This window comes from Amblyraja radiata, chromosome 2, assembly GCF_010909765.2.
Source record: "Amblyraja radiata isolate CabotCenter1 chromosome 2, sAmbRad1.1.pri, whole genome shotgun sequence".
Lineage (NCBI taxonomy): Eukaryota > Metazoa > Chordata > Chondrichthyes > Rajiformes > Rajidae > Amblyraja > Amblyraja radiata.
Window position 1 is genome coordinate 72264405 of NC_045957.1, and position 17031 is coordinate 72281435.

Sequence of the window (17031 nt, forward strand, 5' to 3'; positions counted from 1 at the left end):
GCCAGAAGTTGGTACGATTACAAAGGATACAAAGGACATTTATTATCACATACACCAATTGGTGTAGTGAAATTTGACTAGCCATTGCAGCACACAAATAAAGATAAGACACAACATCAAATAATTTAACAGTAAACATAAAAACATCCCCCCACAATGGTTCCCACTGTGGGGGAAGGCATCAAAAGTCTAGTCCTGTCCCCCGTTCACCCATAGTCGGGCCTATTGAGGTCTCTGCAGTCGCCACTACGGCAGCCCTATGCTTCAGGTCTTCTCGCCGGATGATGGAGTTCTGGCGTCGGGTGAACACTCTCAGCGGCTCGGAGTGTCTGGAGCGGCTGCTTCCTCCCTGGAGACTGTGGCTCCTGAAGTCCACGAGCCGCGCTGGTCGGAGCTCCGACTCTGGCGACCTCGTCGTGAGATCCCAGGCTCCGCGGTTTTTAAAGCTCAGCACCGCCCGCGGCTGGAAGCTCCACAGACCGCAGCTCCGCGATGTTGGAGTCGGCGGTCACAGCACTCCAGAGCCCACCACACGGCGAACCGGGTAAGTCATCGCCCGCTCCACGATGGTGCTTTAGCGCTGCGCCACCACCGAAGCTGGTCCTGGCCGGTAAACGCCGCTCCAGTCTGCCCGTAGGCCGCGAGGAAAGGGCGAAAACACGGCTCGGAGAAAAGCTGCATCTCCGACCAGGTAGGGATTGAGAAAAATAGTTTCCCCCTTTCCCCCCCTCACCCCCACATAAAAAGACTAAAATACCTCCAACACAAACACTTTTAACTAACTAAAAATTAAAAAAAGGGTGAAAAGACTAACAGCTGCTGGCAGGGCAGCCAAACTCGACTGTGCTCCCTACGCCCCTTGTATTATGACAAATACAAGACACTTGAACAGATAAATGGATTGGAGAAGTTGGAAGGCTATGGGCCAGGCACAGGCAAGTGGGATTGGCTTGGTTGGGCAATTTGGTTGGCATGGACGTTAGGATTAACTCCATGACTCGACACAAATCAGTTGCATTTAAAAGGTTGTATTCAGTGTCTCAATGTACAACTACTATACACGTGCACTGTATCCGATATGCTTATCTAAGAGGTCTGTACGTGCTTATGTATAATGATACATGTACTGAACTGTATACAAAAATGAAATTCACAGTGACAATAAAGTACCATTGAACCATTGAAAAGAGTAACAGGCAACAAAATCTAATAAATGTTGAAGAAATACACAAAATTATTTCAAAAGACTGAGAAATGAATGCTAATAAATGCAGACATTGAAATGACATGATGTAGGAAACAACTCGATTTACTTGGTAAGAAAGGTCGACATTGAAATGGTGAAATATGGATGTAAAAGCAAATAGTCAGCTTCCTATAACTATATTGAAAATAAACCATTCCCTCTTAAGAGTGACCTGAAGTTGCACAGAAGCAGACCCATCTCTACACAAGGTATACACCATCCCATTGAGCAAATGGTATGAAAAATGCAACCAACTTCCCTCAATGTTTTCTTCTCTAAACCTGAATATATGGAAGGTTTTGGTTTGCTGGTTTCAGTTATGATTAACAAGAAAAACTCTGTTTCAACATAGAACGCATAATAGTATATAGAATATGGAACAGTACAACAAAGTTACAGGCCCTTTGGCACACACTGTATTTGCCGAACATGATTCCAAGTTAAAGTAATAGCCTCTGCCTGCACATGATCCATATTCCTGCATATCCATGTTTCTATCTACAAGTCTTTTAAATGCCTCTGCCATATCTGCTACCACAACCACCCGTGCCAGCGCATTCCAGGCAGCCACCACTGTCTGAGTAAAATATTTGCCCCACTCATTTCCTTTAAACTTCTGAACAAGGGTCCCGAACCAAAATGTCATCTATTCCTTTTCTCCAGAGATGCTGCCTGATCCGCTGTGTTACTCCAGCATTTTGTATCTATCCTTTAAGCTTTGCCTGTCTCACCTCAAAGCTATGCCCTCTTGCCTTTGGCAATTCCACCTTGGGAGAAAGGTTCTGACCGTCTCCTCTATCTATACCTCTCATAATTTTATATTTCCATCAGCTCTCCCCTAATCTTCTGACGTTCCAGAGAATACAATCCATGTTTGTCCAACCAGTAAACGACTCCCACATGCCAAATATGGACTTACTCAATAACAGCTGCTCCCAATATACTCTCCCTTGCTCTTCCCTAATAATGTTGCAATCTTAAAACTTATGGAGATGTGATCACTGATCCCAAAATGCTTTTCCACTTAAACGGCAGTCACCTGGCCAAGCTCAGGCCCCAATACCAGGTCAGTATGGCCCTTCCATGAGTTGGATTATTATCATACTGTTCTGCCCATCCAAGCCTTTTCCTTCATGGCTAGTCCTTGATTTTGCTTAAAAGCACCCAAACATAGATGGCAAGAAATTTATGCTGGAACAAAAATCAAAACTGTCTGGATCTTATGTATATCATTAACATATCAAAATGTCCAAAGATGCTTCATGGGTTTGTCACCAATTAGAGATTTCTCACCAAATGACTTAAGGTGGTATTATGGTAGCTGACCAAAGGATCAGCCAAAGGGTTAGAGTATTTAAAAATATGTAAACATGTTTAGGGGGGGGGGGGGAGATTTTGGAATTTGGGGTCAAGGCATAAGCATAATTAAAACTCGGAAGCTCAAGGTGCCAGAATTCGAGAAATGCAAAGAACTCAAAGCCCTTTAAGGTGAGATTGGAGATATGGCCAGCATCATGGTGGGGATTGAAAACAATGGTGCTAATTCTTTGGAGTGCACACATTGCTTGACAGTCAAACAAGGTTACAAACATTGGACACAGAGTACTGGAGTAACTCAGTGTCAAATGGCATCTCTGGCTAACATGGATGGTTGACATTTCCAGTTGGAATCCTTCTTCAGACTGAAGAAATCCAGAGATGTTCAGTTCAGTTCAGTTTCAGTTTCGTTTATTGTCACATGTACCGAGGTACAGTGAAAAGCTTTTGTTGCGTGCTAACCAGTCAGCAGAAAGACAATGCATGATTACAATCGAGCCATTTAGTGTATCGATGCATGATAAGGGAATAACGTTTAGTGCAAGGTAAAGCCAGTCCCACTGAGTTGGACCAGTACTTTGTGTCATACACAAGATACCAGCAGTTCCCTGTCTACAGAGTTACAAATATGATGTTGATAGCAGCAGGAATGAGTTTATTCTATATAGTGAAATAATGGAGAAACTGGTGTATATAAAACGTTTTTATTCTTTAAATCCTTATTTATCCTTGATTCGCCTTGACCCATCTCCAGCATTCAATGCAATTAAATACACCATTCATCTCCTCTAATGTTCAGTTTGGAAGAACTAGGCCTGCCCATCTTGTGTTCTTCCCTCTCCAAACCCTTCCCCTTCTGCATGGTGACCTATGGAGTTCCCTGAGGAACTCCCTTTGACATTGTGCTACCTAGCATCCACAGTCTGCTCATCAACAATATCATCCAAAAATATTTTCACATGTAGGCTGATAATGCACTGCTTATATTGCCAATCTATTTCTCACTAATGGATTACCTCAATACCTTCCTGTCTCCGATTTGGCAAATGACTTGTCTAATTACTAAACACTGATCAACAGCAATTTTCGCCAACATTATAATGGTAAGTCAAAGCCACAGAAGGAAATAGCAAAGGTACACAAAAATGCTGGAGAAACTCAGCGGGTGCAGCAGCATCTATGGAGCGAAGGAGATAGGCAACGTTTCGGGCCAAAACCCTTCTTCAGACTGAAATAGCAAATTTACTGTAATGTCTAAGCAGCAGGTAGGGTAAAGTTAAGAGAGTCAAGAGTGTTTTATTGTCATATGTACCAAATCTGAACTATTAAATTCTTACTTTCAGCAGCATAGCAGGTTTTTAAACATATATATAAAACCATGAAACCTGTAAAGAGAGCAAGTTGAATGCAGATAATTTATCATCTTCCGAATGTTTCAGTTGAAAATTCCTCAACATTCGAATTTTGATAGAAAAACGAAAGTAATACTGAACGGCTTTATGGTACATTTTCTCATACCACATTAATACATACAAATGATCCCAAATAGAGCTTTAATTTGATTCACAAAGTATTAACTATGTACAATAATACTTACTATATTTCATTGATAAACATGGGCCTTTAACAATGGAAGAATTATCAATGAAACTAGAAATGTCTAACCTGTTGTAATCTAAAGTGAACCAGATCAGCCTATCCGACTAGTTCAGAGGAAACAAAAACATGCTTTTATTTATTATGAATCCAATACATTTGTAACCACATTTGCAAAAGTAACTACCTTAAGTCCAGCTGTTTGATGTGAGACATTCTGCACAAACTATTCAGGCTCAGCATCTCCAAATAATTGCCTGCCATACAAAGTCTCTCCACAGCTGTCAGATCCTCCAGAACTACTGGAATGCTTGTGAACTCATTGAAGGAGAGGCCCAGGTAACTCAGTTGTTTCAGGTTCCCCAGCTCTGATGGGAGAGAATTGAGATGGTTGCCGTCCAGTAGAAATGTCTGCAGGCTATATTTCAGAACAGTAGAGAAAAATGGCATCAATCTATCAATCATCAAAGCTCATTCGAGGCTCTTGCAATGCAAAGTTTTCCCATTGACTTGTCAACAGCAACATACAAAGGCAATGTGCAATAAATTCTTGCTTATGTAAAATCATTGTATATCACCAGATCTGGATACTTACTTATCCATGCTGCCAACTGTTGTTGGAATAAATTGGAGAGCATTGCAGGAAAGGTTGAGCTCTGATAGAGTTGGAATATCACAAACAGCTAAAGGGAATTCTCCCATGTGGTTATTTGACAAATTTAAACTTTTCAGCTTCATGAACCTGCAGGATAAATGTATGAAGGCGTTTAATGTTAAATTGTATCAGCAAGTTGGCATTAAAAGAACAGCACAAAGAGTAAAGCAAAAGTATGTTCATTAATCAAAACTTTATTTGCAAGTCATTATAAAAAGCTCTCACTTAAACTTAGGCAGCCTATCTGGCCCTGGTTTAATAGGTAGCTAGTGTGGTCAAGAAAGCTTTTATTGGCTTTCATCAGTCACGGTATTGAGTATAGAAGTTGGGATGTTATGTTACAATTGCACAACACATAGGTGAGACCACATTTGGATTATTGTGTTCAGTTTTCGTCACCTTGTTATAGGAAGGATATCATTAAGCTGGGGTTCTGAGAAGGTTTATGAAGATATTGCTATGACTTGAGGGCCTGAGCTCCAGGGAGAGGTTGGACAGGCTGAGACTTTTTTCAATGGACCACAGGAGGATAAAGGGTAATTTTATAGAGGTGTATATAAATCATGAGAGGAATAGACAGGGTGCATGCACAAAGTCTTTTACCCAGATTAGAGGAATCAAGAAGCAGAGGACACGGGTTTAAGGTGAGAGGGGAAAGGTTTAAGGTGAGATGGGAAAGATTTAATAGAAACCTGAGGGACACCATTTTCACTCAGAGGGTGATAGGTATATAACGAGCTGTCAGAAGAGGTAGTTGAAGCAGGTACTACAACAACATTTAAAAGACGACAGACATAAAAAGGTGTAGTAACTCAGCTGGTCAGTCAGCATCTCTGGAGAAAAGGAATAGGTGACGTCTCGGGTCAAGACCCTTCTTCAGATTGAGAGTCAGTCTCCCCTGACACTCAGTCTGAAAAAGGGCCTCGACCCAAAAGGTCACCTATTCCTTTTCTCCCGAGATGCTGTCGGACCTGCAGAGTTACTCCAGCTTTTTGTGTCTACCTTTGGTTTAAACCAGCATCTGCAGTTCCTTCTTAAACATTTAAAAGACATTTGGACCTGTACATGGATAGGAAGGGTTTAGAGGGATATTGGCCAAACACAGTCAGGACTAGCGTAGATGGGTTATCTTGGTCGGCATGGACAAATTCAGCCCGAGGGCCTGTTTCTGTGCTGTCTGACTCTATGACTATATATTTTAGTTTACTTTAGTTTAGTTTTGAGATACAGCATGAAAACAGGCTCTTCGGCCCACCGAGTCCGCGCCGTCCAATGATCATCTGTAGACTAGTTCTATCCTACACACTATGGATAATTTACAGAATCCAATTAACCAACAAACCTGCACATATTTGGAATATCAGAGGAAACCGGAGCACCCGGTCCCACACGGTCACGGGGTGAAAGTACAAACTCCATACTCGTATTCAGGATCGAACCCGGGTCTCTGGCGCTGTGAGGCATCAACTCTACCATTGCTCCTTTGCAGTTTAAGTAGGAGTGATTAATATTAATAATCATTACTTTAGAAGACAGATGACCACCCCTGAAGAAGGGTCTCAGCCCAAAACGTCACCCATTCCTTCTCTCCAGAGATGCTGCCTGTCCCACTGAGTTACTCCAGCATTTGTGTCTACCTTCGGTGTAAACCAGAATCTGCAGTTCTTTCCTGCACCCTTGATTTTAAAGCAGGTCAGCAAAGAAAACTTGGTGTTTACTAGTTTTGGAGGTAAATACCCAAGACGTTGTGGCAGCAATAGGAATAAATCCCACTGTAAGGAGGAGCAAGAGCAGTGGGGTGGAGGAACAGTTTGACAATTGTTGGAAGGAACCCTCTCCAAAAAGCTTGCATATGAATACAAGTTTAGGATGGATTTAATGTGTGCCATAACCAGCCACCAAAGCACTTCATGATGGTAGATGCCGAGGCTTCAGTTGTTGCGGGTGGGACAGTGGCACAGGTGGAGCTCCTGCCTCAGCACCAGTGGTGTGCCTGTAAATTGCCCCAAGTGTGTGGGGAGTGGGTATGTCAGATAACATTGAACTAGTATGAATGGGTGATCGATGATTGGCATGAACCCGGTGAGCTGAAAGACTCTTTTTTCATGCTGTATCTCTAAACTAAAATAAACTAAACTAAGTGAAGCTACAAACTATATCTTTGTGCAAAGGATAAATGTTTGGAACTCTTCAAATATTCCTTCTCTCCCCACATTCAGAAATGCTGTCATTAATTTAGCTCATTAAATATCAGGTTCACAATTACACAGTAATTGCAAGGCAATCATAGTGGCAATAAATATTGACCAGGACATTGAGGAATTCTCTTTTGCTTTTCGTTAAATTGTGTCAGGGGAGGGGGAGAGCGGGAGGAGAGGGAGAGAAAGGGGGAGAGAGGGGAGAGATGGGACAGGAAGGGGGGGGGAGAGGGGCGGAGGAGAGGGGGTGAGTGAGAGGGGGAGGGAGGCCGGGAGAGAGGAGAGGAGGGAGCAGGAGGGACGGGTTCATCTCCGGCAGAGTCTTGAATGAGGGAGCAGGGAGCAGCGGGGGTGGGGAGGGGTGGGTGAGAGGGGGAGGGCGAGAGAGAGGCCGGGGAGGGGAGAGGAGGGAGGAGGGGAGCCGGGTTCATCTCCGGCAGAGTCTTGAGCAGGGAGCAGCTTTTGAATAACGGGGGTGCGGGAGGGAGAGAAAGAGGGGGGGAGAGAGAGGGGGGAAGTGAGGGTGGGAGAGAGAGAGAGAGAGAGAGAGAGAGAGGGGGGGGAGAGAGAGAGGGGGGGGGGTAAGAGAAGGGGGGGGGGAGAGAGAAGGGGGGGGGTGGCCCTGGCCGAGCCGAGGGCCAGACCGGAGCCGAGTCTCGAGCGTGCGTCGACCAAACGCTCAGCAGTTCTCGGGAGCTCTCGGGTACAGGGCCGGACCCGAGCCGAGGCGCGAGCAGGCGAGTCACTCGCACTGCGAGCAGACGGCAGGCAGGCAGATCCATTATGACGTCATCAGCAAAAAACAGGCTTTTTGATTTCAAAGTTTGATCGGATTTGTGAAGATTTTCATTAATAACTCAAGAAATAAAGAACAAAATTTTCAGATAAGGCGATTTCGGACTCCAGGTGCAAATCTCTACCCGAAAATATTTAAAAACGTTACCGTTAGCACGTCGATTTTTTGAGAAGATGTGACAACACACAAACAAATAAATACACATACACACTCACACACACACATACATCCACATACAAGATCAGAGTTTTATAGTTATAAGGATAAGGATAGCACTATGGAATGAATACCTAGCCCAATTTGACCTCAACCAATATGTTATGGATCCATCATGAACATAATTCTCTTGCAAAGGGAAAGAACAAAAATTATACAGATGTACAGCAGAATGAAGATTCTATCTTATAAGCACATAAGCAGTCACATCCTTTTTGTCAAAATCTGGAAATTTTATTTAAGATGGATTTCTCTCCATCATTCCCTTTTTCAAATTACTATCTCGAGTTCATATAAACTCTGCTTCTCTTCAAGCAGCATGTAAGAATGACTCACTGATTTGAACTTGTTGGAGACAGATACGTAGCATTAGAAAGGTGTCAGAAATCAAGATTTAGTAGGAATGAGAGAATGTTTTAGCTGTCTCAATAAATTCTCACATTTACATAAGTGATACATTCTCAAATGAAATATAAACAAATACAATGCTCATATTCCTTATTCATTGTCAGTTCTGCTCTTTCAACTATTCTTCAGATGCTTACAAAAAATAGAGATGGAACCAGATCTATTGTGATATTTTTTACAGGATTTTATCCAATGTTTCCCTCTGATTCATCTTATCAGTGTACAATGTGAGTGAAAATTATTGTACTAAAATTATATGGAAACTGGAAAAGGTTATGGAAAATATCTGTTAAGAAACCATATAATTCACTGTAGACTACTAAATCTTCTTCCAGCAGATAATATAATCAATTTCTGTTTCTCACCAGCTGTATAAAGGACAGTTTTTTTAATGTGCGCTCTTACTCACAACCATAAAAACAGGACCTCCGTGTACCATCTATATCACAAGAGAAGCTAAGAAATGTATTGTGAAAGAAAGTCTCTTCAAGAGCGAAGAGCTTGTTAAAAAAATGCTTTAGTATACAGCCTGCTTTATAGATGGTTTGGAATCAGTATTGGTTTATTTTCATCATGTGTGCCAAGATACAGTGAAAATACAGTATAAAGTGAATACAGTGAGTCTGAAAAAGAATCTCGACCCAAAACGTCACCCATTCCTCTCCAGAGATGCTGCCTGTCCCACTGAGTTACTCCAGCATTTTGTGTCTACAGCGAAAACTGTTGTATTTTGAATTAAATGCTTTCCATTCAAATATTTCAGCAAAAAAGAAACTGGTCTGTTCTTGATCTGAAACGCTTTCTAGCCATTTTCCTCCACAGATGCTGCCTGACCTGCTGTGTTCCTCTCCTGGGTTGTTTTTTCCTAAAAATTCCAACTTCTACAGTCTCTTACGTCTCCATCCAAATAATTTATCATATTTGAGCACAAATAAATATTTGAAATATTACTTGAAAGATGGCAGATGTGCAGGAGTGGGTGCCGTCTGTGTATGGCAGCCTGCCCGCAGTCCGTCTCTTCATCTTTTTTTTATTTTAAGTCCTGTTAAAAAATGTTAGTTGGAGGTCTTTTATGTGGTGGGTGGGGGGGGGGGGAAGGGGGAAACTTTATTTCTTAGTCCCCTACCTGGTCGGAGAGGCAGCATCCCTCCGAGCTGCTTCTTCGCCCCGTCCTCGCGGCCTACCATCGAGAATGGAGCGGCGTTTCCTGTCGGGACCGGCCGGGACTACAGCTTCGGCGGCGGTGGTGCAGCGCTGGGATACCAACATGGAGTGGGCGATGCCTTACCGGGTCGCCGTGCGGTAAGCTCCGGAGCGCTGTGACCGTCGACTCCCAACATCACGGAGCTGTGGCTGCGGGCGTCCGGCCTCGGGCGGTGCTGGATTTGGAGCGCCGCGGAGCCTGGGATCGAGTTCGCCGGGGTCGGAGCTCCAACTGGCGCGGCCTGACGACTACGAGTGCCCCGGTCTCCGGGGAGGAGGCAGCCGCTCCAGACTTTCCAAGCCGCTGAGGAATATTTCACCCGACGAGAAGATGAGAGTAATGCCAAAGGAGGAATGTGGAAAATGAAAATTCCATCTTCACAAGAGGGCCCTGAAAATCATCGGACTGGCTGCAAGGCCACAAATGGGCCCCGACTCGGGTGTTTCACAGAGGAAAAGGACATAACTTTCTGGTGCCTTTCCCCACGGTGGAAATGTTTGATTCTGCTGTGGGGGGACGTTTGTGTTGAACTCTATAATGTGTTGTGTCCATTTTCTTTATTTTTTTAACCTTTTTCTATGGTTTGTATGGAAACCTATTATCTATTTTATGTAAAGCACTTTGGTGTCAATGCGAGTTGACTTAAAACGTGCTATATAAATAAAACTTACTTACTTACTTACTTACTTACTTACTTACTTACTTACTTACTTACTTACAAGGCCAGTCTTGGAAAATAAAAAAAGTTACCTTTGAAGGTCACTCAGTCCTCCATTTGTTCCAGGTTCTGAATTCTGCTTGAGAAAATTCTGTTTCAGGTTCAAATGAGTAAGATCCTGGCTATAGAAGAGATTGTTTGGGAGAGTTTCCAAGCTGCAACACGATAAATCAACTGAGCTAATTCGCTGGGATACAATCTGAAAGAATAAAATGCGCAAAGTTTTTCCATTTCTCCACACAATATCTTCTGAGATCAAATGTTATTACAAATCCTCAAATAGATGAGCTATTAATTATTTCTAACAAAGGCTCGATAAATGATGCGTGGAAAATACAATTAAAATCAAAGAGACATTTAACTGCATATAAGCTGAGAATAACAAATTCATGAACAGTTATGGTACATATGAATAAAGGTAAAACTAATTAACAATTATTTCAGCTATTTCTTGTTACAAATGTTGAGTCATTACATTGTAGGGGGCAGGCATTTGGTCTAATGAATCCATGCTACCTTACATAGAGCATTCTATTCAGGCCTCCTCTCCATTTCATCCCTGCAGCTCATTATTTTCCCTCAAATTCCTTTCCAATCTGCTTTTGGTTCCCCCACCTTTACAAGTAATGAGTTTCATATCGTTTTCACTGTCTATGTAAAAATCTTCTTCCTTAAATCCCCTATGTCTTTTCCCTTTACTTCAAATCTGAAGCAGAAATATGATGCATTCGATGCTTATACATAACAATTAGTTCTAATGCAAGCCAAGGCAATTCACTCAGGAACCCAGGATGCACATCACGAGGAACTGGTGATTTCTGTGAACTGCAGCTAGTCACTCCAGAATATAGAATCTATCTAGAATCTTAGTTATATCTTCCTTTGCTAAAACTCCACCAACCTCTATCTTTAATGAAAACTACTACAGGTGCACAACCTTTTATCCGAAAGCCTTGGGACCAGACACTTTTCGTAATTCAGAATTTGTCCGTCTTCGGAATGGAAATTTTTTAGCGTAGATTTTAATGGCTGGCTCAGTGGTAGAGTGCTCGGCTCATATCCGCAAGGTCGCGAGTTTGCGCCTTGATCGCGGCAGTAAACTCGGTTGCGAGTTTGAGTCTTCAATGTAGTTTTTTCTTGCAGAATAAATGTTTGTATGAAATGCAGTGTAGGAGAGGTGTACTGACTGTGTGGGCAGAACTTTGGAAGTGATTGCCCACCAGTCTAAAAAGCCGCTGTGTCTCCCTGTCCCTGGGATAGCAAGGGGCGATCAAACAGCACAATAACCCCCCCCCCCCTCCAACTCCAGAGGAATCCGCTCCCCAATGGGCCGCTACGGCGACAAGTGGCAGTTTGCCCACAGCCCGAGCTGCGCCCCCTCATCCGCCACCCCAAGAACAAGACGTACCTTGCACACCATCAGCTTCTGCCCCTACGTGTTCCTCTGGAGTTGGAACGGGGCTGGGCTGGAGTTGCTGCTGGCTGTGGGTCTCTGGGATCTCCGTGCTTGCAGTGGGCCTGGGGGTCGGTGTCCCGTTGGTCCTGACGTCTCCGGCCACCCCCCTGGACTGGAGCTGAGACTGGGAACTGTACCGCCCTTGCCCCCTCCCTCTGCAACTGCAAACAACCCCACTCTCCTGCAAGGGCGGTACATCTCCCGGAGGATGGCAGGTGGCCGGAGACGTCAGGACCAACAGGAACCCGCTCCCCGATGGGCCCCTACGACGCCCCGAGCTGCGCCCCGTCATCCGCAACCCAGGTCCCTCTGTAGTTGGAGCGGGGCTGGGCTGGGCTGCTGTTGGCTGTGGGTCTCTGGGATCTCCGTGCTTGCAGTGGGCCTGGGGGTCGGTGTCCCGTTGGTCCTGACGTCTCCGGTGACTGGCACTGTCCTGCTGCAATCACCGACGTGAAGACAGTGCAAAGCCCCCGCGCCGGTGCAATGGGCGGGGAGCTGGAGAGGGGAGGGAAGGGGTCACACACATGGCCGGGAAGCAGAGGGGTGTAGGTGGGGTGAAACTGAAGCGAGCGACAATCTGCTGCTGCCTGCCCGCTGAGTTAAAAAGTTCCCACGCAAGACTCACGAAACACTGTGTTTCGTGAGTCTACCGTGGGAACTTTTTAACTCAGCGGGCAGGCAGCAGCATATTGTCAATTATTAACCCTCCCGCACAATATACCCTCACCTTCTCTTTTATGAATGGGGATTTAGTTCCCCTTTCTTCGAGGACCGACCGGAGGTTCCGCTGTCACCTCTGCGGGCCGCCCTCGGTGAACGTTTTCAAGGACCTTTCTTCAAGGACCGAAAAAATGGCCGCTATTCGGAGGTTTTCGTTATTTGGATCTTCGGATAAAAGGTTGTGCACCTGTAATTTAGTACCTCTGCCTTCATGAGGAAATCATTTTTGATCTCTGACTGGTCTAATTTCTCCTTTAACATCCCTTTTCTTGTTTTCATGATATTTTGCATTCTCTTTTATTTGTGTTAGTATTTTGTCACACTGTTTGCAGGTTCCATTCCGGTTTAATTCTCACTTGTGTTAACAACTTGAGATGGATCAATTACTTTCTTTCCTGCACTATTTTACTTCCTGTCTTATTGGTCATTTACCTTTCCCTTATCCCTCCTGGAAATATTTCTAGACCACAGTGGTAACATGTTCACTTTAAAGACTATACACTATATAATTACAATTTTGCCAGCCAAACTTTACTTCTAACTTACTTCTGTTCATATCTCATTGAAATTGGCCCTTCTCCCATTGAACAAATTTACCATACATTGGTTTATATCATTTTCTATTGCCATTCTAAGCTTCATATTATTATTGTTGCTTCCTGCTCTGCATGGAATTGTTAATTCCAAAGACGTACAGGTTTGTAGGTTAATTGGTATAATTGTAAATTGTCCCTAGAGTGTGTAGGATTGTGTTAGCGTGCGGGGATTGCTGGTCGGCTTGGACTCAGTGGGCTGAAGGGCCTGTTTTTGAGCTGTATTTCTAAACTAGACTAAACTAAACCAATGCTGCCCTTTTCATTTGGCTAGAAACCTACTGATCAAGAAAGTAGGTTTCCCTCTATGTACCTCAGAACCTCTGGTTCTTCTTTTTACTCCATGTATTTACTGTCCTAGACTATACCTGGATAGCCTGTCATGTATTCCTATTGTAGGTTTTGTGCACCTCTGTAATTTCCCTGCAAATTTACATCTTAATATCCTTCCCACCAGATGCTGACCTGTAGAATAGTGCTAGTGGTGTAATTGCACTTCTTTCTAAGAAGACAGATTCTGTTCTTGTTAGTTTCATGACATCCTTTGTCTCCAACAATGTATTTTTCTTAACCTATTCTATCACTCCCTGCTTTCCTCTCCGAACTTTCCTGAATGCCTTTTTATTCAGAAATATTTAGAACCCATTTCTGACTTTTGTTGTATGTTAGGTCCATGTTATCTTTATGATATCATAACTCCATGTGGTTAATTGCAGTGGCAGCGCACACAATTTAATCACTACCTCAACTGCTATTTTTGAAAGAAAATCCCATGTCTGAGGAAAATAGACTTTTTTGTATTTCTCTTCATTGCTTGAGGCATTATTCAGAGCTTATAGCCGATCCTTATTGATTTGCCAACCAGTGGAATGTATTATTCACTATTTACGCTCTGAAAATCTTGTTTAGGGGTCTTCCCTTTCACCTTTATTCAATCAAATTTACCAAATTTAATCCAGTTTTCGAATCTTTTGGGAGATGATTAAAAATTGGTACCCAAAAGTATGATTGAAAGGGTAAATTTTGAGGAGGAGAGTGAAGTTAATGACTGCATTCTCATCTTTGATGGCAAATTAGCTTAAATTAGCTTAAAGGGCCTGTCTCACTTGGGCGTCATTTGTGAATCCCAAAATCCTTGGGCACTGCGTGCGACCGCTCGTCACTGCCTACATCACCACGCACGCGTAATGCACGCCATGCGCACACCACGACGTGCGCGTCATGCGTCGTGACGCGTAAATGATGTCGCATACATGACGTGCAAATGATGCCCGAGTGGGACAGGCCCTTAAGGCTCTCCATGCAAAGACAAAGCAGAAGCAGGGAAGATGCAACAAAGCAGGCTAACTTTGTTGGAACTGAGAGATAAATCAACACGGAGAGCTGAAAGGACTGCATTGCAGGAAGCTGTTTCAGAGAGATTTGTAGACAAGCGAAAGGGCTGATGTTTTTGTGTTGGATGATGGGGATCATCAGCTTGGTTAGGAGTGCAAAGGAAACAGGATTGAGTTCTAGGATAGGATGTGAATAATAATTTCCATATGCTCCTGTAGACAGATGAGAATGATAAATACAGTCATGCCAAGACAGCGGTCAGATTTAACTTGCTTTGCCCATCCCTTCCTGCCAAGAGAGAGAACCAAGAGTTGCATTTACGATTCAGATTCTCCTTAAATGTAATCTATGAGAACTATCGTTGATGCCAAATGTAAGTGCTTTACTGCAACCCCTGCCCCTTTTAATTCTCCTCAGTGGCCAATTAACTGCATCTAAAACTGTGCCTGTCAAAGGTGCAACTAGACCTGACTTGTTCCCAGAAAAGGCAAAAAAAAACTTCCAGTGTTATTTTTATTAAAAGTTACTCTATTACCACACACTACAGCTTGAAATACAAAACTGGTGAGTGAACTTTGGTAATCTTTTACAAATAAAAACTAAATAAACATATCAGTGGAATTTGCCAGAAGCAAATAAACAAGTTTCAAGAAACGTTTCTGGTGGTTCGCTGCTGTGCCTAAATTATAGTTCAATCTTGAATCACAGCATGCAGTATGCAAAAAGTGGCTTACTTTCTTGCCAAAAGCAATAATTAGAAACACACAGTTTGGCACACGGCTAAAGACACACCCACACCTCGACTCACCTTTGAAGCCTGCCGTAGCCAGCGTAAATATTCTGGGAAAATGTCAAAACTGATGTAGTAGGTTTGACCCTGTGGACCTGATGAACTGAAAGCCAAACAGTGCTGGTACTTTTTCACTTCTTCCACCTATTAAAAAAAAAAATCAAATTTTCTAGTGGCACACTTTATACACCATCTCAGAATATTTCCAAAAATGTTGCAGATCATCTGTCGTCCTGAGATCTATGGCTGGTTGTCTGCCTATCCCTGGACCATGATATTCCCTTGTGGATGGTTCCATGTTCAGTCTCTCACTGGGAGCCAGGAAAGCATTGTGCAGCCCAATGCCTTTCTTGGGCTTTCTCTGCTAGTACTGATATCTGGTGAGACCATGCTTCGAAAACCATCCACTTGTTGAAAATAAATTAAACGACAAAAGAAACTTTAAAGAAGATTTAATTCATTATTAAAATTAAATAATACTGATTGCCTCATCCCAGAAATTTTTTCTTTTCATTTTCTCTGTGGAAGCTCAGTGTGTAAATTGGCATTTCCTTATTGGATCCACGAGTCATCAAGCATTGAAACAGGCCCTTTGGTCTAACGCCCATGCCAACCAAGGTGCGATCTGAGTTAGTTTTATTTGCCTGTGATTGGCCCATATCCCTCTTAACCTTTCCTATCCATGTATTTGTCCAAAATTATTTTAAAAGTTATAATAGTACCTGCCTCTATCACTTCCTCTGGTGACGTTCCATATACCAATTAACCGTCATTTGAAAAATCTTCCCTTCCTGAACCCTTTAATTCTTTCCCATCTTAAACCTATGCCCACTATTATTAGACCTCTCTATCCTGGGAAAAAAAGACCGTGATTATTCACCTTATCAATGCCCCTCATGGTTTTATAAACCTCTATACGTGACACCTCAGCCTCCTTCACCCCAGGGAAACAGTTCCAGCCTATCCTTATATCTCAAAACCCAGCAAAATGCTTGTGAATCTTTATTACACTCTCTTTAGGTAATTACATCCTTCCTATTGTATGGCTATCAGAACTGCCTATAATACTTGAGGTGTAGTCTCACCAACACTGATGAAGGCAAGTGTGACATACGTCTTGTTCACCACCCTGTTTAACTCTCTCACCACTTTCAGGCAACCATGTACCTTAACCATGAGGTCTCCGTTCCACAGCATTCCCCAGGCCCTTGCACTCGTGTCCTAGTTTAACTTCCCAAAATACATCACTTTGCACTTGTCCTATTTAACTTCCGTCTGCCATTCCTGTTGCCCACTTTCCCAGTGGACCTAGATTCTGCTGTAATCTTTCAAATTTTAGATAAACTCAGCTAAGTGTTCTCGCTGTCAACCCACACCATCAATTTTTGGTGACATCTGCATACATATTAGTCATGCCATCTACTTTTTCATCCAATTTGTTAATATACAAACTTCAGGGGACCCAACACCAATCTCTGTTGCACACCATTGGTCACAGGCTTCTGATCTAAAAAACAAGCCTCCACTATCATCTCTGACTCCTTCTACCAAGCTTGTTTTGTATCCAATGGGCTATCTCACTCTGGATGCCATGTGCTCTAACCTTCCAGACCAGTCTACAACACAGGATCTTGTCAATGGCCTTGCTGATGTCCAGGGAAACGATGACTACCATCCTGTTCCTAATCAATGCGCTCATTCAGCTCTTCAAAACCCAAATTTGTGAAGCACAAATTCTCATGCACAAAGCCTTGCTGACTATTCCTAATCAGTCCTTGCCTTT

The 17031-nt window shown here is 43.2% G+C and overlaps 1 protein-coding gene across 1 annotated transcript in view; it reads right to left on the reverse strand.

The window, feature by feature from the left end:
* The window catches only part of phlpp1 (PH domain and leucine rich repeat protein phosphatase 1), a 161117-nt gene that overhangs the window by 49274 nt on the left and 94812 nt on the right, over positions 1-17031 (reverse strand). Inside the window, exons 3-6 of the mRNA XM_033048796.1 lie at positions 15267-15392; positions 10387-10553; positions 4755-4901; positions 4347-4577 (exon numbers count right to left, since the gene is read on the reverse strand). Coding sequence (XP_032904687.1) covers positions 4347-4577; positions 4755-4901; positions 10387-10553; positions 15267-15392 — 671 coding nt within the window. The remainder of the gene's footprint in view (positions 1-4346; positions 4578-4754; positions 4902-10386; positions 10554-15266; positions 15393-17031) is intronic.